At 43.4% G+C, this 26,488-nt stretch overlaps 1 protein-coding gene across 7 annotated transcripts in view; it reads right to left on the reverse strand.

The window, feature by feature from the left end:
* The window catches only part of CUL1 (cullin 1), a 65,198-nt gene that overhangs the window by 21,295 nt on the left and 17,415 nt on the right, over nt 1-26,488 (reverse strand). For 6 of the 7 annotated variants that reach the window (XM_081147222.1, XM_081147220.1, XM_081147219.1 and 3 more), the window contains exons 2-7: nt 16,877-17,177; nt 6,139-6,313; nt 3,998-4,165; nt 2,700-2,750; nt 2,411-2,501; nt 1,549-1,712 (exon numbers count right to left, since the gene is read on the reverse strand). In XM_081147222.1, coding sequence (XP_081003348.1) covers nt 1,549-1,712; nt 2,411-2,501; nt 2,700-2,750; nt 3,998-4,165; nt 6,139-6,313; nt 16,877-17,016 — 789 coding nt within the window. In that variant the 5' untranslated portion in view covers nt 17,017-17,177. Of the gene's footprint in view, nt 1-1,548; nt 1,713-2,410; nt 2,502-2,699; nt 2,751-3,997; nt 4,166-5,489; nt 5,579-6,138; nt 6,314-16,876; nt 17,178-26,488 lie in introns of those variants that run through there. The other variant, XM_081147224.1, reaches the window with a different exon arrangement.

The following is a 26,488-nucleotide window of genomic DNA, read 5'->3' on the forward strand; positions in this document are numbered from 1 at the left end:
CCACACCTGATTTTAAAAGCAGATGCCCTGCTGTGGGAGTGCTCATGTAGCCTTGGCCTAAAGAGCTGATTTCAATGCACTGGGGCAAGTGACTGGTAGGACCGTGGTCCATGACGAAGCCCATGGAAATACAGACTCACCCCGCTGTGGATTCACACCTTGACTGACAAATGGCCCCACTTTAAAAACATGTGCCATTTAAAAAGACTCACCATAAATATTAGAGTTCAATAAAAAATGTACTTATAAAAACTACACTGCCAAACTAACATGAAATCACAGACAAGATTCAAAACAGATTATGTTTCAAAAGTCCATCTGCAGGCAGCTGTTTCAAACTCTGAACCAGCTGGTTAGGCTCCAGGTCAGCACACAAAAGCTGACTTAACCCACAAATACACACAATGAACTACTACGATTCCAAGAAGAATACTTTGGAAGAGTTCCATTTTTGTGGGTTTTGAGATATCAGAAATTTGTCTGTCAAGGACTTTCAATTTCAACGTTGAAGGGCCACTTATAACCCCTCCCTCCTATGGGAAACACTGAGAACACGACAAACTGGTGGGCAGGACTTCATGAGGTTAGAAAGGGAGCTGTGGCTCTTCCTAAGCTGACTTACTAATTTCCTATCTGTGTGCAGAAAAAACGATTCTGCAGTCCACGTGCTCTCCCAGGAACACAGCACAGGGGCAGAGCACACAGTGGACACCTTTGGCCCCAGACTCCCTGCAAATCTCCTTGCATGTCTTGGTCAGAACAAACCCTGCGGGTCAGTCAGTCAAGTCTGACTGGACCACGGCCACACCCATCTGTGTGCAGGTTGCCATGGCTGCTTCTGCACCACAGCTGCAGGGGACCACAAGCTGCCCAAAGTCTACAACATCTCCTATGTGGTCCCTCATAGAAAGTTTGCTGACTCCCAACCTGGTTGTTCCTCAGAGCATAAATCTAGGACCCCGGGGTCCCCAAGAACGAGAAAAGGAACAACCACCCCAGAACCTCAGCATAACCTCTCCCGGGACAGAGGAGGCTCATGACCCAGGCCCCTCCCGACCTCCTGCGCAAGGACTGGGTCCTGTGGCATGAGGAGGGCTCTCCTCTAACAGACTGGAAGCCTGTGTCACCGATTATTAAGGGTTGCTTTATAAGCAAAAAAGCGAAGGTTAAAAGTCTATAAATTTGAGACTATTTGTTCAAAACGTATTTTTTCTTGACATGGTGGGACTGTGGCTCCCACTGGACGTCGAGTGGGAGACAGTGCAAAGCACACAAGTCACATAGCTGTTATGGTTCTCTCCTTAGGACAGTGAAGACAGCACTGAGTTGTGATCATTATATTAATTTCCAATAGCTCCTTGGCCAATGAGAGGCATGTGCACCTGCTAGAGACACAGTGACACTGCCCAGGAAGGGATTCTGAGGAAGGATGCACATAACATTCTCAAGGGAATTCCTCCAGCAGCATGTTTCACTGAAGTCCACTTAGGGCGCCGTAGGTAAGCTCACCTTTCCCCGCGCTGCAGTTACACACTGTAGTAAGCTCACCTTTTTCATGTATTCAGTAACTGGGTTCTGCTGCAAGAATTCAGTACTCTCTCTGGTATAAAATCTCTCCGTGTCAGCCAAAAACTGAGATTCAAAGGATTCTTTATACACAGTTAACGTAGGGCCTTTTGCAAATGCATCATCTTCATTCAGCCCCAACTCCACTGGAAAGAAATATGAACTGTATTTCAATTACCTCATTTTTAAAATATTTTACAGAATATACTTAGGTGTAGCATCCAGTTTAAGTTATGCTTAAAAGGTAAATGTGAAATGGCAGGACATAAAGTCTGGTATCCACCAGTATTAAAGTACACTGTTCCACAAAACAAAAAAATAAACACCCTTAGACATGCAAAAGGAAGTAATTCTGACCCATGGCCAGGCATGCTTCAAAGTTATCATGAAGTTTATTTAGAAAACTTTTATATTTCCTGAAAGTGTAGAAATAATATAAATTACTAATTTTAAACTTTAAAAAATACCTATTTTTAAAACATTGTATTACTTTATTGGTTTCTCAATCTCAATTTTTCAAGCTGATATAAATTTCTGGTTATAACTCAGCTCCATTAATTACACTGTCATATTATATATCCAGTAATTAATTCAGCAGGAGACCAGAAAAAAAAAAAATTCAAATGTTCATTACATAAAAATTTCCTTAAGATACAAGGATCGGACTTTACGATGGGTAACATCAAATAGAATCACACTGACTTAAAGAGAATTACGAGAGCCGCTGTAAATGCTGACAGTATTCCTGATGATACTAAAGCATTTTTAAAGGAATCTGTGGGAATACTGCTGTAACTGACATTCAATATGAGAACTCTGCATACATTAGAGGAAAGCTGTTTACCGTAAGACTGGACAACTCCACTAATCAGTCTCGTATTGATGGTTTCACCGTTTCTTTCCTTTTCAATCAGTTTTAAAACAGCATTGGTTACCTTCAGAAGGGACATAAAAAAGATGTGTAGATTACAGGCGACAGTGTGTACTGTTACTACCTAGCTCTCAAACATTTAAGTCCATTAAACAATGCAAGATGAGACACCCTGGAGATGTCCCACAGGACAGGGGACAGTGGCGAGGAAACGAGGCCTGTGGGGAGTCAGAGGGAGCGTGCACACGCAGACACGCAGTACCTGTTTGTTCAAGGGCCTGAATAGACAATCTCTCCAAGTCACCAACGCCAGCTGGATGAAGAGAAACAGGAGAAGTATAAGACATCTGCACTTTCACTGTGGTTTTCTGAGACTGAGGTCACAGGAAAGAGCTAGAACCCCAGGTTACACTGATCAATGGTTCTTGATTGTAAGTTGGTAAAATCTGTCACCACGATGAAATCAGAGCTACTTTCCAGAGTCAGCAACTCCAAGAGGCACCCAGCACAGCTGTTCACCAGCTCACACTTTATAACTAAGATGAAGATATTGGGATTTAAGAAGCACGTACGTATCAGCTTAAAGGGAACCATGGATGCAATCTATACAATTATTCCCTGAGCCACATTTAATTTTTGACCCAATGACACACTTAATGAAGATAATTTTTTAAAGTTTTAAACTTTTACACAACATTCTCAGACACAGAGCTAATCTCACTGTGTAGAACTTGACATTTTCACACCGCTGGTTCTATGGGGTTGTGTGTGTGTATCCAACAGCCCACCATCAACAGAAAGGCTGTGCTGCTCTGAGTCCTCCCGCCAATGCGTCACAACAGGGTCTCAAATTCGACTGCATCAGAGAGTTTGCAAAACAGACTCCGGGCCAGCTCCAGAGTTTCTAATGAAGTCTAGGCTGAGGCTCAATAACCAGCACTCCTAACAAGTTCCCAGGTGAGGTGATGCTGCAGGTGTGGGGTTCACACTTTGAAAACCAGTGGGCCTACCAAAAACTTCCTTGACTGAAGAAACATATGCATGAAGGAGATCTAACAATTCAAAATTTCGCCTTTTCAAAATTTATTTTCATGCAGTCTTAAAAAGAACCCCCTCAATTTAAAACTCTACAACAATCATTCCGGATATCATGTTACCCTGTAAAGTGAGGGGAGAGGGACTTCCCAGTCCTCTCTGGGAAGCAGTTTCCCAGGCCCCGGGGAGGAGTGTTGCGAAAGGCCCCGATTGGCCTGACTCTGCCAGGTCTCGGGCTTTCAGTGCTAAATGGGGCAGTTCAGGCGAAACCCAGTGGCTGGTCAAATAAATGAAGAGGCAACTTTTAATAAGCAAACGCAGAAGGGTGCAGGTTACATTTTAGAACTCCGACTTACTCACCCGTCTCTCCCTTCTTGCCACAAACTAAGGGTCATTCACTGATATATTAAAACAAGGGAATTAGCCAACTATTCTGAAAACAGCTTAACATTTGCCTAGATCCCCTGAGAAGAGGAAGCATCACTCAGAAGGCACACAGCTGGAAGGTGCTCTAAGAAGTCTTACAGAGTAGATTTCATATATTCCTTTCCGTCCTTCGTCACACTCACGGCGAACCCAATGTCTATTGAGGTAGGCACAAATTCCATTGAGAACTTTGCTGGAGAACCGGTAATCTTCCCACTGCTGAGTGTAGAACTTCAGCACACTCTCATCCATCAAGTCCTCTCCATCCTGAAAACAAGGGAGCCACAGCTTTAAAGGTGACTACCGTGCCACACGGTAAAAGCTGCTAACTAAAACAAGTCTACTGCACTAAAAGCACCGGCGGCTGCAGTTCTGAATGGGTTCTTTCAATTATTTTGCATACAAAAACATACTCACTAGTTTGAATCCTCACAAGGATATGGCTCGTGAGGACTAGACTGAAGAAGATTTTATTAAAAATTCTTTCATCTCAAACTGCCACTTTTTTCATGGTGTTAAATGTACATATACACTCATAAAAAGAACCCTGAATTTTAGAATATGAGGGTAATCCCTTTTTGTTAAATAGGAATTCACCTCAAAATCATCCTTTTGGTATTTTCTCTGTTAAAAAAGTAACTAACAAGTCCTGTTCACAATTTACACCACGAGCCAATACCATTTATTTTTTAAATTCATCTTCCTCCACTTAATTTACTTAAAATTATAAAAATTTCAAGTGCTACATTTTGGTAAAAAATAAGTATAATGATAGGTAGACTGTTTCTTTTTTAACGAGGCCTCATGAGGAAACTGCGTTAACCACAATTATTGGCTAACCCACCAATTTTTATATGAAGGAAGCTAACTTGAATTTTTTTTAGATATTAATGGTATCTATGGAGCGTGAGCCTTCAACACTGTGCATGAGGTGGCAGAATCGGGATGTTGGGTACAGGACTCGAGGCAGGGCCAGAGGGAGGGAGCTTGGCCTGGGCATGAGCGTGAATCAAGGCCCTGGGTGAGCCTGGACTCTGAGCTCAGGCTCGGGGTCCTCATGGAAACAGCCCCACAATGTATGGTCTACAGCGATCCAACAGCCCCATGAAAACCTAAACATATCGTAATACAACCACACTTTTAAATTTAAATCGTAAGAAATGAAATGTAAAGCTAAGCTATTCTGGATCGCAGTAAATGACCTTTTTTAAAAGGCAAAAATCTCACTGATAGCATGGCTATCAACACTTTTACACAACACAAACTACGGCTCCTTACTTTATACTAAAGAGTAATTCTGGTGCTCACGGTACAAAGTGTCGTGAGTAAAAAGGAGGGCACAGTGGCTTCCGCAAGACATGAGAACGGTTTAGGGGACACAAAAGGGCACAAGTCACAACCTGTGGCCAATCAGCTAGTCTCCTGGAATGTTTAAAAGTTTCCAATTAGCTTGTAAAATACATTTTAAAAAACCCACAATTTTGGAGTATGCTGAAATTTTTGCCTGTTATCTGTGTAAATAAAAAGTCTTCAAAAATAATTACACAGAATGCCAATTCCTGGAGTAGAGAGTTGAGATGTCTTCACTCACTCTATGCAATAGGTGTAGCACCAGATGCAGGAGCCACTGGCCCATCCTGTGGCCGGATGGAAGGCATCACACTGCCTTTGCTACAGAGGATGGAGACTGGGGAAGAAAAAGGCAGAAGGTGAAGGGGAAAAAGTCCATCGCCGCCCAAGCGAGAGGCTCGGAGCAGGAGGAACCCACACTTGAAGGCAACAGGCGGGCTAGTGAAACCCATCCCAGCCGAGGGCACAACTTCACCGCAGTTCTGGGATGTACCACATAATCGTGTGTAGAGCAAGATTCACATCGGAAAACATGATGAGCAAAGGCTGGAAAGCCTCACGATCCTGCACACATTGATTCAGAACAGCACACTGGGTTCCAACACGACATAGGTCATTCAAATTCATAATTATATGTTTTAGATTAAAAAGTTCATCAACTTCTAACCAAATCACAAAATGGTTAGTAATTTAAGGCGAGTGTACTACTATGGGGTAAGGGTATTGAAAATTTCTAATTTAACAAATTAGCAAAACACCCTCATGCAAATATCAGTGATGAAAACAACAAACAGATGACAGTGAGAGATTTAGCACTGAAGTTAGATTTATTACTTAACTATCTTTTTTACATTGTTAGAAATGTTCAGTATATATGTCAAATGTCTTACCTTAAGAAGATTTGTCAAGTAATTCTTCAAAAATTCTTTAAGTCGTTTGTATAATTCCAAGCCGACAAACTGCGCTCCCCCAGGCGTCTGCCCCTTTTTCGATTTAGAAGGGGGGACGCCAGCCCCTCGCGCTTGGTTTGACTGGTGAACACTCGTGCAGTAGTTATAAACGTGACTTGGAGAAAAGTTAAGGACATCAACATGCACCGTCAATGAGAACAGTGATCAATACGAATGTATTTTCTTATAAAATACTTCACATAGTACATTTCCAATGCAGCAATAAAGCCTGCTGGAAACTGGAGTGGAGAAGAGACCCCATGACTCACATCCCAATAAAGCTAAAAGTGAACCGGCCCCATTCACAAGCTTGTCCACAGGCCTCACGAGCAGCCAGCCGGGGGGAGGAGGAGGGTCGCCAAGAAAACACCGGACCTTCTAGGCCATCTAATGAGACTCTTGAGGAAACTGTCCCAAGTGTAGGAAAAGGCAACAGGTACAGGGGAAAGTCGCAGTTATCTGCTTCAGTAAAAACGAAAAGCTTACAACCAGTCTACTACGACGCTTAGCTCTATTTCCAGAAGCACACGTAAGTGGACTTAAACAAAGCCACACTCTGAGGCCGGAGAATGGAAAGCAGAGGAACAGCAGGCAGGAGACCAAGTCCTCTTATTCCAACAGAGTCACAGGTGTCCGAAACGATGGGCCCCAAGAGCAGTACACACGCACTACTGAGAATCACGGAGACGTGTAAAAAACCCAAAAACCAGAAGACACAGCCAAAGCCTAAGACAGCCGCCTCTGGGGAGGGGGCGGTGCAGAGACGGGAATGGGGTGGGTGAGGCGGAGAACCACTGCTTTGTTAGAACCTTTAGTACTGTTTTAGTGCATTGGCATGTGTTTCACTTGGATGAAATCAACAGAAAGACACTGATACTGATTCAGACAGAGATACCAATAAAAGAGAATATTCTGGTATATTTTAAGAGCTTAGTACATAAAGATATTTCAAGCCAGTGGGGAAAGATAGATTATTCAATAAATAACATGGCAAGAGGAGATTTCAAAAAATAATCCACATTCCAAAATACTAATTTACAAATAAAGAAAATATACAAACTGAAACCATAAAACAAAGAAAATACACAAGATTATTTTCCTACCTCTCTCAGTTCGGAGAAGGCCATTTTGAGCAAAGTTGTAAATACTTATCCTGAAAACTTGAAAATAGTTTAGTAAAAATATCTTAAACTGACAGATAACTAATCTTTAAAAATGGGACAGGACTTAAAACGATATGGAAAAAATTAATCTCTACAGACACCTGCTCAAGGTATTCCAACAGAAAACCCAAAAGCTAAAAAAAAAAATGTATTAGTGGCCAATTCCCCCCACCGAATTCCTCAACCTTAGTAGTAATCAAAGAACTACGGCTTAAAACAATGAATCTTTTTAGTAAATGTTTCCAATACAGAGGGAACCTTAGGAGACGGGGTGGCACAGACGGTGCCTGAGGTTATTACTGCGTCCGCTCCGCTCCCTCGCCCACTCCCCTCCGTTCCAAAGGTCCCCACGATTTGGTATCTACCACTTCTATGGATGTTTTTCCATTTTACTGTGCTACTACATATGAAATTATTTGATGTTTTCAAACTTTAGATTACACAAATTGTAACATGTACATATGCTTTTGTCACTTAAGATGTGACAGCTACAGCTGTACGCAATATACGACATAGCACAGACGGGCAATAACTTACCCATTCTCTTGTTGATAGACCCTGCCTCCGATCATTTGGAGGGTTCCAATTTTGGCATGGTACTTTCTTTTAAATCTGATTTGCACACTGAGGTTTCTAACCCACCTTGAGTACAAGGTTTTTATGAGGATGAGCAATGTGTCACACACTGTGAATTATATAATCTACCCTCCCCCCCATAGATATATGTATGTACTTCTAGAAAACTGTTCATTTAGGTGAAGTTTTCAAGTACGCTGACCAATTGTTGTCTTCTCTTAAAAAAAAAAAAAAAAAAAAGCCTTACTTTAAATACTTTCTTTGTAATTAGTTTTGCCAAAAGCTTGTCTATTAATTAGTTTTTTTAAAGAACCAGTCTGGAATTTATTAATTTTCATAACTGTATCCTTATTTCATTTGTTCTTTAATTTATTTATTTCTTTACATCTGCTTTCTTTCTATAAATCCTTGTTTTGGTTGCTTAGCCTTGTAATTTCTCCGCTTTGCTTTTTTTTTTTTAAAAAATCTTCACCCAAGGATATTTTTCCCATTGCTTTTCAGAGGGAGTGGGAGAGAGAGAGAGGGACATCGATTAGTTGCCTCCCACATGCACCCTGACTGGGGCTGGGGATAAGCCTACAACCCAGGCACGTGCCCTTGACTGGAACTGAACCCAAGACCCTTCAGTCCACAGGCCGACGCTCTTACCACTGAGTCAAACCGGCCAGGGCAATCCTCCTTAAATTTGTTTACAAGTCGTTAATTCTCAAGCCATGTATTTATCTCTATGGGTCTATGACTTAAAAAAAAAAAGTACAAACTCACCTGATTTTCAAGATTCACCATAACCTGGCAGCTTCCTTTACCTAAGCCAGTTAAACTGCCCAAGTCATCCAGTTCTTACAGAGCTACTTGAGCTACCAAAGCCTGTCCTCTGAAGGTGCCACTTCCCACCTAACCTCCTGCTAGCAAAACTTCCCTTCTTTTCTGCTATCTACAGTCATCCTTTGAGATTCACAAACTCTACTAGTTCATGAAACCTTCTGACCTTGGCATTGTCAAAACTTTTCTCCCTCCTCTGAGCATCTCTGCAATGTCAGCTGTTACACTACCCACCCATCAGTTACTTCCCAACAATGGAGCGAAACCATCAACATCCCTCATCACAGACCTCCCATCTTACACAAGTACACACCCTCCACTTCACTTAGCAGGTGCCTGCGATGGCTTATAATACCTGAAACATAATAGAAAAATAAAAAATATAAGCCGGAATAAATACCTACAGAACAGGGAAGTAAAATAGGCTAGAAAATTCCAATATTCAAGTCAGAATCCAAAAATTTACTGGAAAACAAAAAAACCCCAAAAACTGACCTAATTATGAATTATTAGGAATAGACAATATGCATTTGGATCACTATCTGCCAAAAGTAATTTTGGTTCCAGTATTTCTAACAGCATGTAGGTAACAGGACCAGCTGTTAAGGTGATTCCTATTTCTGACTCAAGTACAATTATCATCAAAGCAACCAAGGAAAAATGAACTTTCCTATTGTCTCTAACAGAGACACTTGCTTCTGGACCGACCATACAATAACAGTTAAGTGGTTAGATATAAGCTGAAGTGACACAAGGTCAGGAGACTGTTTTGTTCACTCATAGGGATGTTTCAGACCAAGTTCTCTATCTGCATCAATGACCAGGGAACCATTTGTATAAAAAACAAAAACCGTACAGATATTACAACTGAGAAACTGCTTGTGTTAAAGGTTATTTTAAACTGCACACAGCACTGTTTTCTCTTCCCAAGCGGGCAGCCACAGGACAGCCAGGTGGCTGAGACACGGATAAATCATGGATGGAAAGGGCGTGGACCTGCACTGTGAGCCTTTTTGGACCCCTAATATTTGACAACAGGATTACTTACCTAAACACCAAAAATTACATATTAAAAAACCCCCAATGGATCTACTCTTTTGAGTTCATGCAGCTTTTCCCGGGAAACAGTTTCAATCGACAAAGCAGGCTGCTGTGTCCGGCTGTGGAGAGGCCAGCCTAAGCCTGCTCTGCTGTGACATGCTGGCCTGGGGAACCACACCTCTGTGCTCTTGAAGAGGAAGCAGACACAGAGCTTACATACAAACAGGTGACACTTCTGAGGGAGCAGTGAACCACCTTTTACAAAAGAACGGCATTGAAGGAAGCAGCATAGCCCACCGCTGGACAGACGGATGGAGCTGTGCAGACACACCAGCTTCCCTTCAGTTTTACATCAACCACACTAAATGGGGAAACGTCATCAGAAAAGAAAAAAGCAGACTCTTGGTGAGTGAGCTGCGGGGACAGCACCACACTGCTGAGTGCACCCTCCTGCGGAGAGCGACCCCCGGGACAGGACTCCGAGACGGTGCGCTCCGAGCCCCCGGTGCCGTTTCTCCGCGGTGGGAGACTCCGTCCTCGGGCCTCCAGCTGCTCTGTCCGTAGGCAGCAGGGCTCCCTCTGTCCCCTCAGACACGCTACGCCCACCACTCCAACACGGTCCCCGTTACATGTTGACGGATCGTTTACTTTCTACAATGAGTATAAAAACAAAGCAAATATGACCAATAATTAGGAGAAAAGTGGCCAAATATAAAATTCTTTTTAAAGCAAAACCAAAACAGATTAAGAGGAAAAGTTAAATACAGGAGTGAGGAGGAAACAAGGAAACGAAAAACCATAAAGAGGTAAAAATAAGCTACAAATCTAAAAGGCAGTAAGACAGAGGCCCCATTCAGCAGTCAATGGGTTAGCTGTTTTACATGAGGGCAGCCGGGGTCTGGCAAACCCACACATTTGACTTTTAAAACCTGAGGTTCTTTTCCGAAGGTTCCCTGGAAGACCTCTCTGGAAGCAGACACCAGGGCCTCTCCTCTCCTCTCGGGTCTGCCCCGGTGCCCGCAGGCGCGGGGGCGGCGTGGGGGCTGGCAGTAGGTGGTGACGAGCCAGGCCTGCTGCTGCCTCTGAGACAGGCTGCACCCGCCACCCTGGGGCTGCGCAATCACTGCCCAGGCACACCTTCTGCATGAGGGACAGGGACAAGTCACTGTGAAAGAGGTCACATCACACGAGAGCCACGCCCCTCATCTTCCTGCAGACATTTCCCCACCGCCCTCCCTGCCGGGCCTGGTCGCGCACCTGGCCGTGACACACAGGGGCTACTGTAACGCCGAGGAGGCCTGGATGTCTGCGACCCCACAGCACTGGGCCTCAGTAAAGGGGAGAAGGGGAACCAATTTGCGACTTTCAGTTACTACCAAACTCAAACCATTTTCACTTTCCAAACGTCAATTCAATTAAAGAAGCAAAACTAAACAGAACAGAACCATTTTCTACTTCTGCTTCTTACTCCACTGGAACTTAGAGTGGAAATTCCAACAAGGAACTTGTATTAAGAGCATGTGCAAAGACTAAAAGTTAAACTAAAAACACTTCCCGTCCTCACAGGGCACCAGCTGGACCATCTGTGCAAAGCGGCCAGAGCCGTAGGCCCGCCACCGGTGACGCCTGCCTGCAGTTAAAGGGAGCTGAGTCCTCTTCCGCTGAGGGTGCAGGGCTCCGAGCAGGACATCCCAAAGCAAGTCACACCTAACAGCAGGTTCCCAAAGCGAAGGCTGCTGGAAACTGCCTGCAACAGACTGTGGGCTTTGCTTACAAACACTCAAAGTGCTCTGAGTACACACACCATGAATCACAAAAAGAAAACTGAATGCAACATATTCATACTAATAAAAAACAAAAACTCAACTCCAGAGGCAACTATGAGGTATAATTATAAATTCTGTGGGTTCTCAAGGATAGATACAATGTCTCAATCCTAAAAAAATGACGTTAATATTACCACCTAGTAGCAAAAGGCAGAGATAACTCATATTTGAATCAAGAAAACTAATAAAAACTCATAAACTGTATTTTTAAATGCATGTTGTATACTGAAAATCTAGAAGCACAGATCATTTAAAAAAAATCATCCATAAGCCCAATAACTACGAACAGTCACTTTCAATATAGCGGTAAATTTTTTCAAAGGTAGGGAGGGTGCACCGAGGTTCAGAGTACACATAGCACTTTGTATCCTACTTTCTCTCTTACTACAAACATTACTACATGCCAATGAACATTCAATATACTTTTAATGGCTATTTAAGGCCACTAAATGCCAAGTCCTTTCTGCTGAAGACTGAGGCTGCTTTCCACGGTTTCCTGTGACTGAAGTATTCTAACAGCCTTGCACGTACAATTCGAATACAACTAGTTTTTGGGGGGATACAGTTAAAAGTAAAATACACACACACACACACACACCACTGTACCAGAGTACATTTTTAAGTCTTTGTATATTTAAATTTCTCTCTTGAAAGATCCTAGCAAACTAACACTCCCCCCTGATGGAGGAACTCTGGCTCCCCCTCCCGCCAACACGGGCTGTGATTACTTCTTTCAAACTCTTTTCAACCTGACAGGTCACAGCTTTTACGTCCGTTTCCTTAATAGTTATGCTCTTGAACATTTCCCCGTTTGCCTACTGACAGTTTGCACTTCTTCCTGTGAACCAGAGAGGACCCTTAGTGCCTCTTTCTGGGTATAAATATATGAGAACAGCAGCTCGCATTTGGAAAAAATATGAACTACATTTATGTTTGGGTCTATCTGATGTAAGCCACGCTCATTAGGTGAGCAAAGACCCCCGAATAAAAAGAACGAGATAAAAAATACCAAACACATCCGCCGCCGGGCTAGACGGTTATTTCCGAGTGGACGTGGCTCATCTAACCCACTGAGAACACGACGTCACTCTGTCTGTCTGCTCTGCTTTCCTGAGATTTTGCGTCTCTGTAAAGAGAAGAGAATTCTGCAGCTGGAATCTTCCCCAGGGACCCCCAGCTCCTCTGTAAGAGCTGCCAAGGATAAAGCATGTCGACCTTAGAGTGGCAGCCGCGACATGAGCGCACAGCTGGCAGGTGCAGAGCAGGACCGGCATGTCCTGGCACGTCACCCTGCAGAGTGCCTGCTGCGGCTGCCAAGGGCTCAGCAGGTCCACACTGGGAGAAGAGCCCCACCCAGGGACCACGAGCTGTGTCACAGAGCGTCAGGACAGAGGTTCAACGTGAACTCTGCATATACTGGTGGTATAACTCACTAGGAAAGCTGAATATGGTCCTTAGTGTACTGGTTGGGGAAAAAGATCCTGAAAAAACAGGCTAAGAATATAGAATAAACTAATTCAGCTAACAGCACTACAGGGAGAAAACCAGAAACTTCAAAGTTTATGAGAACTTGTGCAGACGGAAAAAAAGAAAGGCATCAACATGGAAGTTTAAACTGATTCCAAGGGAAGCTAAAATGATAGTTTGCGATGTATACTGACTGCAGAAAAAAAGGATTTTGACCTGGAAGCGAGCGCAGGCAGACCTGGGGCCCGGAAAGAACAAAGAGGAACTTCAACCAGACAGCCTGGAGTCAAGACTAGATGAGACTGGGAGCTGCCAGCTATGCCCCAGGGACTCTGGCCGTCCGCTGCATTCCCTGCCTAAGTGTCTGCTCCACTAGCAGGAACCCGGCCTGTCCTCTGAGCCAGGCACGACACCAGAAATGTAACAGTGTCCATAAATTCATAAGAAATTTCATTTCCTATTTCAAGTTCCAAAGAAAGGAAACCAACTATTACTGCCCCCTGCATAAGAGTACTCCTTTGTAACTGTGCCTACGTATGCGGGACATCGCAGGAAGCTAGGACTGCAAGGACATGCTCAGCACAGGCAGAGCGGGGAGCAAGGGCTCAAGGCTGAAACTCCAGAAGGAAATGAAGCCTCTGGAAGTGGCTAGAAACAAGGTAACTGAACTAGACCCTCCTGGCTGCAGGTGCTCCGAGGCCTTTTCTCTCTCCAAATTCCCTTCTTCCCTTTGCCACTTTGAGTTGGAAAGTCAAGAAAAACACTTACACTGTGCAGCAGCCTACCGTCCTGTTACAGCAACCATGCATGCCAGAGGCTCCTAGGTTTCTAAGACTATTGCTTCACATCCAGGAGGCCCCTTTCTCTGGAGGACACAGCATGCATGTCTCCAGGATCAACGGAAGGGCACAGCCCAGCTGTTAGCTACCAGCTAGACCTATGGGAAGAGGGCTCCTCCTCTCTCTCTCTCGACCACTTTCCCGCTCCTCCCTTTCTCAACAAGGTTCCCTTGCCCTTTGAGGAGTGACCCTGGGACGGTGACATGCACGGGCTGCTCCTTCTTCCAGGACCAAGGGTGTCTCCTCACCTGAAACATAATCTCACAATCCCAAATGTCACTGTAAGCTGGCCTGTAGGAGTGCTGTAAAGGGCACGCAGTTAAGTGGTTCCATAGGAGACCGAATATACACCCGTAAGAGGAAACTTAAGGTACCATGTATCTTAAAATGCTTTAAATGGAAGTGAAGCTGTGCTCCAGAAAAATGGGTCAGAGGACTTGAAGCTCTCCTCACGACAGTAATACAGATACCTGACAATGTGGGTGAAGGAGGGAGGAAAACTCTGGGATTTTTGATAAGTAAATTAATAAATACAAGTAGACATTCTAGTTTCATCTGTATCCTAAAATATATTAAGAGTTGATCAAAACACCCTTCTTTGGAACTTCAAAAGGAAAATACAGAAAATACTTTGAGAAATGTGATTCGTTGGAATACAAAACCTGAGGCCATATAGTAGATAAAGGCAGTTTCTACATTCAGACCACTAAGAATTTCAGTTTTGGCATCATCACTTATCAGTGGTCATTACAATAATTAGTGAGTTACTTGGGCTTTTAGAGACGAGGTTTCCGACACCAAGAGAGAAGGGTTACTACACCAACCCTCCTGGGTGATGTCAGCCTTAAATAAGATGTAGGTGGTCCCTGGCACAATGCCTGACACACAGGACTCAAACTGTTGCTATGATTTCATAAAAAATACCTAAACGTTTAAAGTCAGATTCTCCAGTCTTAATTAACGTATATAACTGTTACTGTCTCAGACCAAACTGGAAGGCAAATAGCACTCAAGTTAAGAGTAGCATTCCTGAAATATTTAAAATCGCAGGTATCAGAACGACAAATTATAATTATTGAAGAGTAAAAAAAATATAGTAACTGCTGCAAGCAGACAAACTCTCTATTTTCTTGGAGTTCTAAGACCAAAAATAACCTACTGGGCAAGAGACCAATCTGATTTAGTCAAAATTACTTAAGAAATTCCCCAGAGACAAATCATCAACCAAATCTCCTTGTTCTCCACATCAATGCTCCCCCATTTTTCTGCAAACCACAAATCCAACCAAGTGCCTTGTCTCATCTCTGGAATCAGCATCTTCAGCTCTATTACTTACAAGAATTAAAAACAAAACAAAACTTGTCACACCCAGCAAGCCACAACCCTTGAGTGGATAACACCGTCTCACTTGCAAAGATTCTACCCTGCTTACCAGTGTTCTCTGTATCGCGGGACCCAGCACCCTCTCCTATGATGCACCCGTGGAATGAAAGCACAGGCACACACAAAAACTCACACGCAATATTCCAAACGGCCGGACTGTTGCTCACAGCCCTGAGCGGACACGACCAGATATCCCTCACCGACGAAGGGAAACCATCACGCGGCACGTCCACACGCTCAGCCATGAGAACAAATGAAGCACAACACCTGCCACAAAAACGGTGAGCCTGGAAGCGGTATCCTAAGTGAGAGAAGCCAGCCAGGAAAGGCCACATACTGTGTCATTCCATTTACACAAAGCCTCCAGAAGAGGCAATTCTTAGGGACAGAAAGTAGATCTGGGGGCTGGGGGAGGAGAGAACGGTGAGTGACTGCTAATGGGTACAAAATTTTCTTTTGGGGGTGACCAAAATGCTCTAAAATTAGATACTGGTTATGGTTGCAGAACTGAATATACTAAAAACCACTGCACTGTACACTTTAAAAAGGGTGCATTTTATAGTATGTAAATGATATTTAATAGAGCTCTTATTTTTTTAAACTATTCTATAGTATAAGTGTGTGCATCTACACACTGAGTATATACACATACAATAAATTTTAAATTTAGAGAAGAACATACAGTTTTGTACCTATTTAAATTAATGTTAATTTTTTTTTAAGATTCTAAAGTATCAGTGTGGTTGAGAGCAAAGAATATCACATAACCAAATTTGACAATCACTGACACATATTCATGATTTAAACTTAAATATCTATTAAACTAGAAACTTTAAACCCCCAGGACCAGCAAATCAGTAGCAATCTGCTCTCTAGTAAGTTAGCTTAGATTTAAATTTCTTATACTTGAATAGAATCAAGAAGCTGCAAGTTAAATAGTCTATTGCTGAATATGTGAGGGCGAGCAGGAGCCACATCTTTTACCCTCCCTGCCCCATCTCCTCCGCAGCACACAGCACGCACCACAAAATGCGTGAAATACTTTTTTAATACCGTATTTGTAAAAACAGGGCATAAGGTAAAAATTTGCTCTGTGTAGTAACCCTTTAGATGGGGCCAGCAAACGTTTCCCATAAAAGGCCAGAGAGTAAACGCTGTCAGCCGTGTGGACCAGACCACTTCTGCCCCACGGCACGAAGGCAGCCCCGCGGCATGGAAACCAGTGCCCCCGCCCTAACCAGCGCTGCCCACCAGCCTTCTGCCCCGAGAATCGTCGTCTATTACCTAGCTACTGAGCACGTGAACTATGGCTGCTGCCATGTAGGAACCAAGTTTTTAATTCGTTACGTAATTTTAATCACTTCAAGCGTAGATGGCCACATGTACCTGTACAAACTAGTCAGTGTCACCTCTTTAGCTTTTAAAGCTAAAAATGAACTCATGATTATATCACAGGATGAACTGGAAAGAGAAAACATGATGTCAAACTTTTAACATTTCATAGATCACACTAGTAAACAGACTTCTACGTGAACAGATCTCAGCACAGGCGGCAGGATACGTGTAGAGCTCCATGTATCTGGACTTTGCCATACTCTGTCTGGTGTACACCTGCTGGATCCCGGCTCTGAGGTCGTCCCAGATCTGGTCAAGGCCAATCTGCTTCAGTCCATGGGGATTCTGACTCCTGTTCGATGACATTGTGAGTAATGTTCTGAAGTTGTCCAGTGCAGCAATCCTTATTCAAGGTACAGCTAATCCTCCATTAGATGAAAATATACAGTATCATTCCAAACTTATTCACAGCAGCTCAGAAAGGATGTCCTCTAACTGTAGAGAATGAAATCTCATCGCAGGCAAACCTGAAGAATAAGTAAAGGGAATCAATTAAGTCTTTCTCAACACCCTGGGTGGGTAACAGGGTGCCTGTCCCACCGATAGAAATACTCCATCTGTAGGCATTAGGAGGCACCATGCTAACCCAGAGATTATTTATCTTTGTTATGTGGAAACACTATTTACGGTACGTGTACAAAAGTATGCTTATTTAGACATTTATTTCAAAATCAATAGGACTATTAGTGCCCATGGGAAAAGGTGGGTAAAACTTGCACAGGGACAACTGTTGCCTTTTTTTAAATCTTCTAAAAATATCAAAACTTCAACCATATTACTTAACCTGCATAACAACCAGAAAGACAAACTCGAATAAAAAACAAAGCAAAGGAAATTCCCAAAAAGAGAAACACAAAGAGCTAATAGGAAAAAACCATCAATCTCACAAGTTACTAGAAGGAATTTGGCAAGATTGAGCAAAATTTAAAATGTCCTCTGAATTCAGGGACCTGGGTTTGAAGCTCAGCTCACACCTACTAGGTATGTGGTCTAGGTAACTGACTTAACTTCTCACTTCTCCAAGCCTCAATTTCCTAGTCTGCGAAGTGGGGCAAACCATTTTCCTAAATAGTTGTGAAGTTTAATTAAGCTAATGTATATAAAATATTTAACACATAGTAAATGCTTAACAAATGGTATTTCCAAGTGTCCAAAGCTACTGCAAAACACACTTTATAATGCAGCAGGGTCTTGGATCCACAGGTGAAGAAGGGCCTTCGCTATGCAATACTGTATTAAGTCAGCACTTCTCAATATGCCACACTATAGACATACTTTAAGGGTCATCTATGTACCTCACATATGGAGGTTTCTAAACAAGTACTTCTAGTGTGACATTAAAAAACACTGAATTATTGTAATGGCACCAGAAAATGATGTTGGGAGGTAAACAGTATGTAGAACAGTAAGGACAGGTTGTCCGCCTGCCAGGGCAGGTCTGAGTTACCCCAGCATGTAACTCAGTGCATCGCGCACCCTCAGTGGCATTACAGCTCTTCATAAATGCATGCACAGCAGGTCATGTGTATGGATTAAGTCTGAACTACTGAAACCTAAATCATCTCTAATATCTGTCATCAAAGCTACTGGACTTAACATTTTATGAAGTCACAATACCATTCCTTATCCTGAATGTAATTTATGTCATATATTCAAAGGTGGAATAGAAAAGTGCTCAACAAGAATTCCCTCAAAGCTTTAAGGAAACTAACAACTCAGCAAATGTTTCCTAAACATAATTTCAATCTGAGTTGCCTTTCATCTACCTTGGGAAGATCATACCAACACCCAACCTGGTAGTCATTGGCTATTTTGGATGGGTGGTACCGCCTGATAGTATCACCTACTTAAACCTACACTCTCTTCTCTGGCACTTATTTTAATTTTCCCCTAAGGGGAAGTTACCACTTAAATTCTCCAGCCCAAATTCTTCTCTATATCCAAGTGCCTCAGTCACATCTGCTGACGTCTCAAGCCCAACAGGTCTACAACTGGACTCAGGCTCGGTTCCCAGAGTCCCTTCTCCACCAGTGCTGAGAATCTTATTTAAGTGGCAACTCCATGTGTCCACAAATCAGAAACCTCTCACCTCCCCATCTATTCCTCACACAGCAGCTGAGTCTAAGACTGTAGATCTGATGAGAGCCTCATCCGGAGCGTGATGGGGGCTAGGAAACAGAGATATCCTTACTACAGCACTACCAGATCTTTTCCATCTCTGCACTTGCCTTTTACCAAACTCCCCTTCGTCCCCTTGGGTACAGCACAGACTCCCCCCTTTCTGGGACACGCTGGTCTCCTCCCCACGCCGAGGATATTTGCATTTGCTGCTATATCTGCCTAGAAAGTTCCTTTCCTTTTTCATCAAGCCTTTTTCCAGCCACACTTTCAGCCAGGTCAGTCACTAGGTAGCTCCCAGACAGGTTCCAGGTCACCCATTTCACGGGCGTTTCCCTTAACTCTCCGCTCAAGGTCGTGATTCCTTGACCATCTCACTTCACTGGTGAGAAGTGTCCCCAGGTAGAGGCCGTCTCTTCCGTTCACCACAGAAATATGAGAACCTAGTTCAGAGCCTGAAGCTCAAGCAATGTTTTGCATAAATAAATGAAATAATAAACTAAGGAATTGAAATGCCCTGTTTTTCAAGGATTTAGAAATAATGAAACACCAGAGCCAGAGCATCTGAACTTGCCCGCAATCCCTCCTTAGTATCTCTACAAAATTCTATCTTGTTCTAAACTTTTTCCTTCACATACTAGGTTTCAGACTAAAAATTGATTTCTTGCTCTTTCAATTATTAATGTTGTTACCCTGTCATTCCAAATGTATACATATTTTAAAAGTGTTTAAGCAGACTTATGACAATCACAGAAATTCAGTGACCATTATTATTTATTTGACAAATACTGAGGAGGGAACTACATGCACCAGGCACTGGGGTGGGCCCTGGTCTGTGTGACTAAATAGCAAATAGACATGATCTGCCTTCACGACACCAATGCAACTAACCCATACATTTTTGGTACACATCCTATTTGTGAACTGGAAACTTTATGTCCCATGCATTTGTGTACCTGCTCCTAAGAGCCAATTACCGTCACAGATGATGAGAGGTTGACCTTAAGGACAGTCTCGCCCTTTCTTTACTGATGAAGAGGCTGATTCAAAGAGGCAATCAAATAAATCTAGACCCCAGCGGGAGGGAGCACAGGACCACAGCCCACACTCGGGTTCTCAACCAGCACGCAACACCCGAGTCTCAAATTTAGGTTCTAGAGCCACACGAAACCAAAAAACAAAAACAGATTCACTGACTATTGATCTTAGAAACTCAAAGAGCTCCAATTAAAGAGCTGATAGTTTGAAAGAGCTAACAAATCAGTTCTAACTGTATCAATATAAAATCTATTCTTAATTCAAATAGTCTGAAATTTAAGAAAACTAAATTTTTTTAAAAGCCTGACATTTTTTAAAAACGCTCCAAATATAAGAACAGCCTAAAGGATTAAGACACTGCTGATCATACCAACAACCCTCCACACACAAATTAAAATACACCCACTGAAACAGTCAATGTAGATTCTTCTCTACAACCCCTCCGCGCCCTAGTGCAACACCAGCACCCAAAGTTCTCTTCCTCTCATTACACTTCTGATTCCAGTTATGAGTCTTCTCACCTTTTTGTGTTAAAAAGTCCAGTTTTATTACATGCATCTGTGACTAGTTCCACGCATGGAAACTTGGTGCCGCAGCACACCTCAGCTTGTATGCAGAATATGCTGAAAAATTCGCACGAGTCTTCCCACTTTTATGTGCTTTCTTGTTTCCTCTTTCAAACTACCCGTTCCCTTGTTCTAGTTGTCCCCACCGAGTATCGAAACTTCATACACAGTTGATCTGAGGGTTTCAAAAATTCACATCCTGATCTACTGAACTGAGAAGTTTAAAGAGGGTCACCTTATTTTCGATTTTTTTTTTTTAAATATATCTTTATTGATTTCAGAGAGCGGAAGGGAGAGGGAGAGAGACAGACAGAAACATCAATGATGAGAGAGTCACTGATTGGCTGCAGCCCACAACCCGGGCATGTGCCCTGACGGAGAATCGAACCCCGATCGCCTGGATCCTAGGTCGACGCTCAACAGCTGAGCCACGCCCAGCAGGGGTACCTTCGATTTTTAATACTGCGTAGAGTTATGTACTTAAACATTTATCACTAACATTACAGCAAGGAAATCTAAAACTAAGTCTAAAAGGAAACGTTAAAAATAAGCACACCAGGAAACTGTCTTAAAGATGAGGTAACATGCCGACGGCGCCAGCTGACCTCTGGTCCAGCGCTGGGCTCTCTGGACAGATGCTGGGACAGAGTTTGGGTGGAAGACGCTTCTTATGGATGATGCCTGTGAGACGAAGGCAGGAAGGTGGACTGGGCAGAGGCGGCGACCTGTGACTAGCCCCTCCAAGCCCTCTGCAGGGCCAGGCCTTCGTGCCGCTCAGTCACCAAATGCAGGCAGGCGGCGCTCGGCAGCTGAGGCAGCCCCTCCCCGCTGGCAGCCTGGCCCTTTCCTGAAGGAGCGTCTGGGGGGCATCTCCATGTCTACCAGATACACAAGATGCTCTGGTAATGGAGTTTTCCACCTTAGAGGGTATGTGTGTGTCCAGAAAAGACTGGCTTATCAGCCAATGTTGAATTTTCAGAAATATACCACTTTACAAACCATAAGCCCTCCATCTCATACCTGGGCCATCAAAAACTGTCAAGAATCTTATTATTAAGCAGACTTCATGCAAAGTTAAAGAGGTTCATTTAATGTTTTTTAGGTAAGGGGTAAAAAAATATATATATTAGATTATGTCTTTACTGATTTCAGAGAGAGGAAGGGAGACAGAAATATCAATGATGACAGTCACTGATTGGCTGCCTCCTGCACGGCCCCCGCTGGGGATCGAGCCCACAACCCGTCTTACGAATTTCTGTCAGAAAAACAGTATAAAGCACCTCCCTCTCAAACTGACTTGGCTGCAGAGTATTTTTTCCTGAATGTATCTCAGGACTGGTTTTTCAAGAAAACTCTGTTTCAAGGAACACAGTGAAGATTAAGAGGAAAGAAAAGAGAAAGAAAAATCTGTGCTGATCCCCACTGATTCCTACCTCGTGGGATCAACCACACATTGTTCTGCAACTTTTCTCCCTTCATAGCGAGCATCTCTCTTCATTTAAAGAAATCGCCTCACTGTTTTTGTGAGCCATGTAATGTTCTATCACTCTTCAAATGAGCCCCCTGCTGAAGAGCTCCTGGGTGTTTGCTTTTTACCAATTTAAGTCACACTACCTCAAGCAGCCTCCGGAGCATTTCTCTTGCTGACGTGAGTGGGGCGAGAACACCTACGTGGAGATATAAGGTAAATGGACTACAGGACCATACCCGGGCAGAACACAGCAGAGGAGGGACAGGCTGGTGGGAGGTGGTTTACTTCTGGACATGGTGATTCTGCAGTGCCTGTAACCACCCTAGAATCTGGACTGTGCGAGCTCATCTCTGACAGGCACTACTTGAGTCTGGAACCAGAGTGAATCAGAGAAAATACAGAAAGACGAGCCCAAACTGAGTCCCGAGGAACACTCAGAAACTGACTAGAGGGGAACCTGTAGAGTTTGTACTTGCAAAGTTAAAGCCCACCATCCTGGAGGCTTAGGGAAGAAAAGGCCATGGCTGGCTGGACCAGACAATGGTCACGGCCATTACCTGGTGTATGATTGTAGGTAAATTGCTCAATCCCTCTAGGGGTCAGGATTAAAGAAGGCAGCACAGGGCTTCATAAATAAATGCTGGGTATCACTTTCATCATGACGATGATTTCTGAAATGTAGTTTCTGGCTTTCATTTCATGTAAGTCACTGGTGACCTCAGCAAGGACAGCTTCACTGCAGTTTAAGGGTAGAAATGAAATTGGAACAAGCTGGAAGGGACCAAAATGCAGACTATCTTTAAGAACCTTGGCCATGAAGGAGTGAAGAAAGCTGGAGGGGGATGAGATGTCCAGTGAGGATGCCCTGATCCTCTCTCTCTAGGGAAAGAGTGAGGGATGGAGGCCTCTGTGCCTGGAAGTGGTGCAGCTGGGCCAGGCCTAGGGACAGAAGGGAGCTCCAGGAGCGAGAGGTCAGGGCCCTGGGAGAACAGTCCACGCAGGAGCTGGATCACCTCAGATGACGCGTGTTAGAAGTGAAGAGGAAGACTCTGAGCTGGGAGCCTGTGTCCACTTAATTTCTGAAATCTGGTGGTGAGCAGACAGGGAGGGGCATGAGCAGAGCCTCTGACGAGTCTGCCTATGGCTGCAAACATGGCAGGGCACCGCCCACATTCAACCTGAGGGCTGGTGGGATGTGGGAGAATAGAAGGAGCTCCACCTTGGTTTTAAGGAGTCTGAGGAAGAGCCAGGAGGTTGAAGGAATAGGACTCGAGGAAGCTCCATGAAGAACTGAGGTGGGGGGAGAAGGGGTTGGGTTAGGGGTGTTGGTGAGAGGACCTACAAGCAGCTATGGGTGCTGGTTCAGAAGATGGAGAGATGAGCATGGGGAGAGACAAGGGGGTTTTAAGTCTCTAGGGTCAGGAGGAGGACGGCCTCAGCTCTACAGGATGGGGCCGGGGCGGGGGGGACGGACCACAGGCCAAGCATTTCTCACCACATACCTAACCAAGCGAGCTTCCCGCGTCGTCCTCATGTACCATTCCCGACAGCTCCCAAACACAGAACAGGCAGGAATATAAACTCTCAGGGTTTTAATGATCAGAACTGCATGTCTACTCCAGGGGAGGAGCCCATCAATTTTAAAGTAATAAGGGAATTGTACCCCCTCCTCAATTTCACCTCAAATACTCAAAAAACCTAGATACCACTTTTGCCTATTAATGCAGTACTGATATTTGTCTCCATTTCTATAAATTAAGACCAAATACACCGAGCAAATGCTGCTGCAAAAAGCCAATGCTGAGAAGTGTTAAGACCACTCAAATCAGTTGTAACAGGAAAAGAAACAAGGTTTTTTGAAACACACTATCTATAGCTGCTTTGTTAGGTTGACTATTTTAGAAATACATAAAAAACTGAAAGAAAAAAAGATTAAAAAAAATGAATTTTACAACATTTTCTAAAAATAAAATTTATATTTGAGTTAATGAAAATAGTTAAAATTCACGGCTAAAAAATAAAACAAAACGCCCTGGCCAGTGTGGCTGTTGGTTGGAACATCCCCCCATGCATGGAAGGTAGAGGGTTCAATTCCCAGTCAGAGCACACACCTAGGCAGCAGATTCCATCACTAGCCGGGGACATATGGAAGGCAACCGATTGATGTTGCACTCTCCCTCTCTCTAAAATAAATTTTTAAAAAAATTTATAAAATAAATTAAAAAAAACACCAATAAAACAAAACTAGGTTTAGCTTTTCTAGTTTAGTGACATTTTAAATCTGGTTAAAATGCACATGATCCTGGGTATTACTCAACAAAGCCATTATTTGTTTTCTGAAACTTGGTTAGAAGTATGCACACCACCAACAAAACCAACGATTCAGACCCACAGACACTTGCAGACACATGCATTTGCGGCACTGTTCATGAGAGCGACAACAAAAACCCCGAGCCTGGAAACAACCCCCACTTCCACTAAAAGAATTCACTAATGAACTGTAGGAGAGTCACACAATGGATCACACACACCGTGAGTCAACTTCAGATCCATACTTCAACATGGCTGAATTGCAGAAAGAGTCCTGAGTGAAAAAAGTGACAGAGGAATCATAGAGTATGATACCATTTTTACATATAAGATTTAAAAGAACGATAGGAAAGAAGAGTACTTCTATGAGGGGAGAGGGGGTTAGCAATCCCCTAAGACAGGATGGGAAGACACTGTTGAGGACCATATCATACAGATCTGGTTAAGGCACTGGCCACCATGGTTTTACTGTACTTGTTTTAAAAATCAAAACCAAGATCACCGTGCTTATTAGATACATACTCTCGTGGGTGAAGTGACATGATGGCTAGGATCTCCCACCTGGGTTACTAGCAAAAGTTTCTTTGCTGGTCTGTCATCAGCAGTCTCACCCCCTCCAACCCATCCTCCACATTCTGCCTAGGTTAATTTCTAAAACACAAGCAGCTATTCATTCTATTAAATGAATGGACTCCGTGGCCACCTTCTACACTCTCCACCCCCAGGCAGTGCCCATCGAGTAGAACTGCTTGCGCCGCGTCAGTTTACGAAATAACTCTGTAAGGAAAGGACCCGATATTCACCGTAGGCTGCAATGCTCCCTGCCAATAGAGCTTTAGTACTTTCTCTCCCTGAACCCTTACAATAACCACATTCTCTGCATGGTACTATGTGCTTCTTACAAACAAGGAACCTCCGGCTCAGAGATGTTAAATAATTTGCCCAAAGATACTCTGCTAGTAAGTAGCAAGGATTCAGACCTAAGTTTTGGATTCCAAAGCTGTGTCGTTTCCATCAACGCCCACCCCCCCCCCCAAAGGTGAAGGTGTGCTACCCTAATAGACGCTACCCAAGACTACTACTTCAATTTGCAATTATAACAAAGACAAGCAAAGCTTCAGGACGTGACTGTGATGATAAGTGAGTGATTGCAAACCAAGAGGTCGACGAAGAGCCAGCAAACTCATGACCCGGGTGTTTATTCACACTTGCCTCCCCAGAACTATGTAAAGCTTTCCATTTCATTCAAATATTCATTAATTAGTATTTGAAAGTTAATTATTTTTAAATTTCACTTTTTTAATCAAGAAGTAATCTAAACTTAAAGTCCCTGTAAATGGAGACCACTTAGTCGTGCTTCAGTAACAAGGGTTCTACTGCAGGTCTATCAGGAGGGCACCTGCTACCTCAGATAAGCCTACGTGACCTCATTACAGAAATCCAAGGCGTGCAGAGCTTAAACCTACTTGTAACAGTTAAATATATCATTCCATCTCTAGACAGAAGAGAATAATTACAATTAAGGTCAAACAATTACACATGACAAGTATAAAAAATTCCAATTACTATCTTAACAGATGGCTTTCTAGAGACAAGAGCCGAGTTTGTCTCTACTTAAAATCATTCAGTATCTTCAGAAACCTATGCCCAAACTGGAAATGGGTTCTGCTATTTCTCAAACAACCAAGAAGCCAGATTCCAAAGACCTGAATGTATCAGAACTGTTCAAATTGCCTTGTTTACTGTTCAAACTGCCTTTACTCAAAATTAGTAATTAAACATTTGGGGCATTAAAAGACCAGATTCAGTTGACATAAATTTATCACATGGCCCATCAATCTACTATGAGGTGTCTACCCTCCCAAACAAAACATATGTCCACCCAAAGATGTGTAAACGTATGTTCACAGCACCTTATTTTTAAGAGCCAAAAGTGGAACCCAAATGTCCATCAATGGGTGAACAGATCAGCAAAATGTCACATAGTGCTACAAAATAATACTATTTTGGTCTGTGTGGCCCAGTGGTTGAGCGTCGACCTATGAACCAAGAGGCACCCAGTAGGGGGTGTGCAGGAGGCAGCTGATCTATGTCTTTCTCTCATGGATGTTTCTTTCTCCCTTCCCCTCTCTCTAAAATCAATAAACACATTTAAAAAAAAAAACACGAATACTATTTTGCCATGAAAAAGGAAGTACTGCCCTGGCTGGTGCGGCTCAGTTGGAGCATTGTCCCGTACACCAAAAGGCTGCAGGTTAGACTCCCGCTCAGGGCA

This window comes from Miniopterus schreibersii (assembly GCF_964146895.1).
Source record: "Miniopterus schreibersii genome assembly, chromosome: 9".
In the NCBI taxonomy this organism is placed as follows: Eukaryota; Metazoa; Chordata; class Mammalia; order Chiroptera; family Miniopteridae; genus Miniopterus; species Miniopterus schreibersii.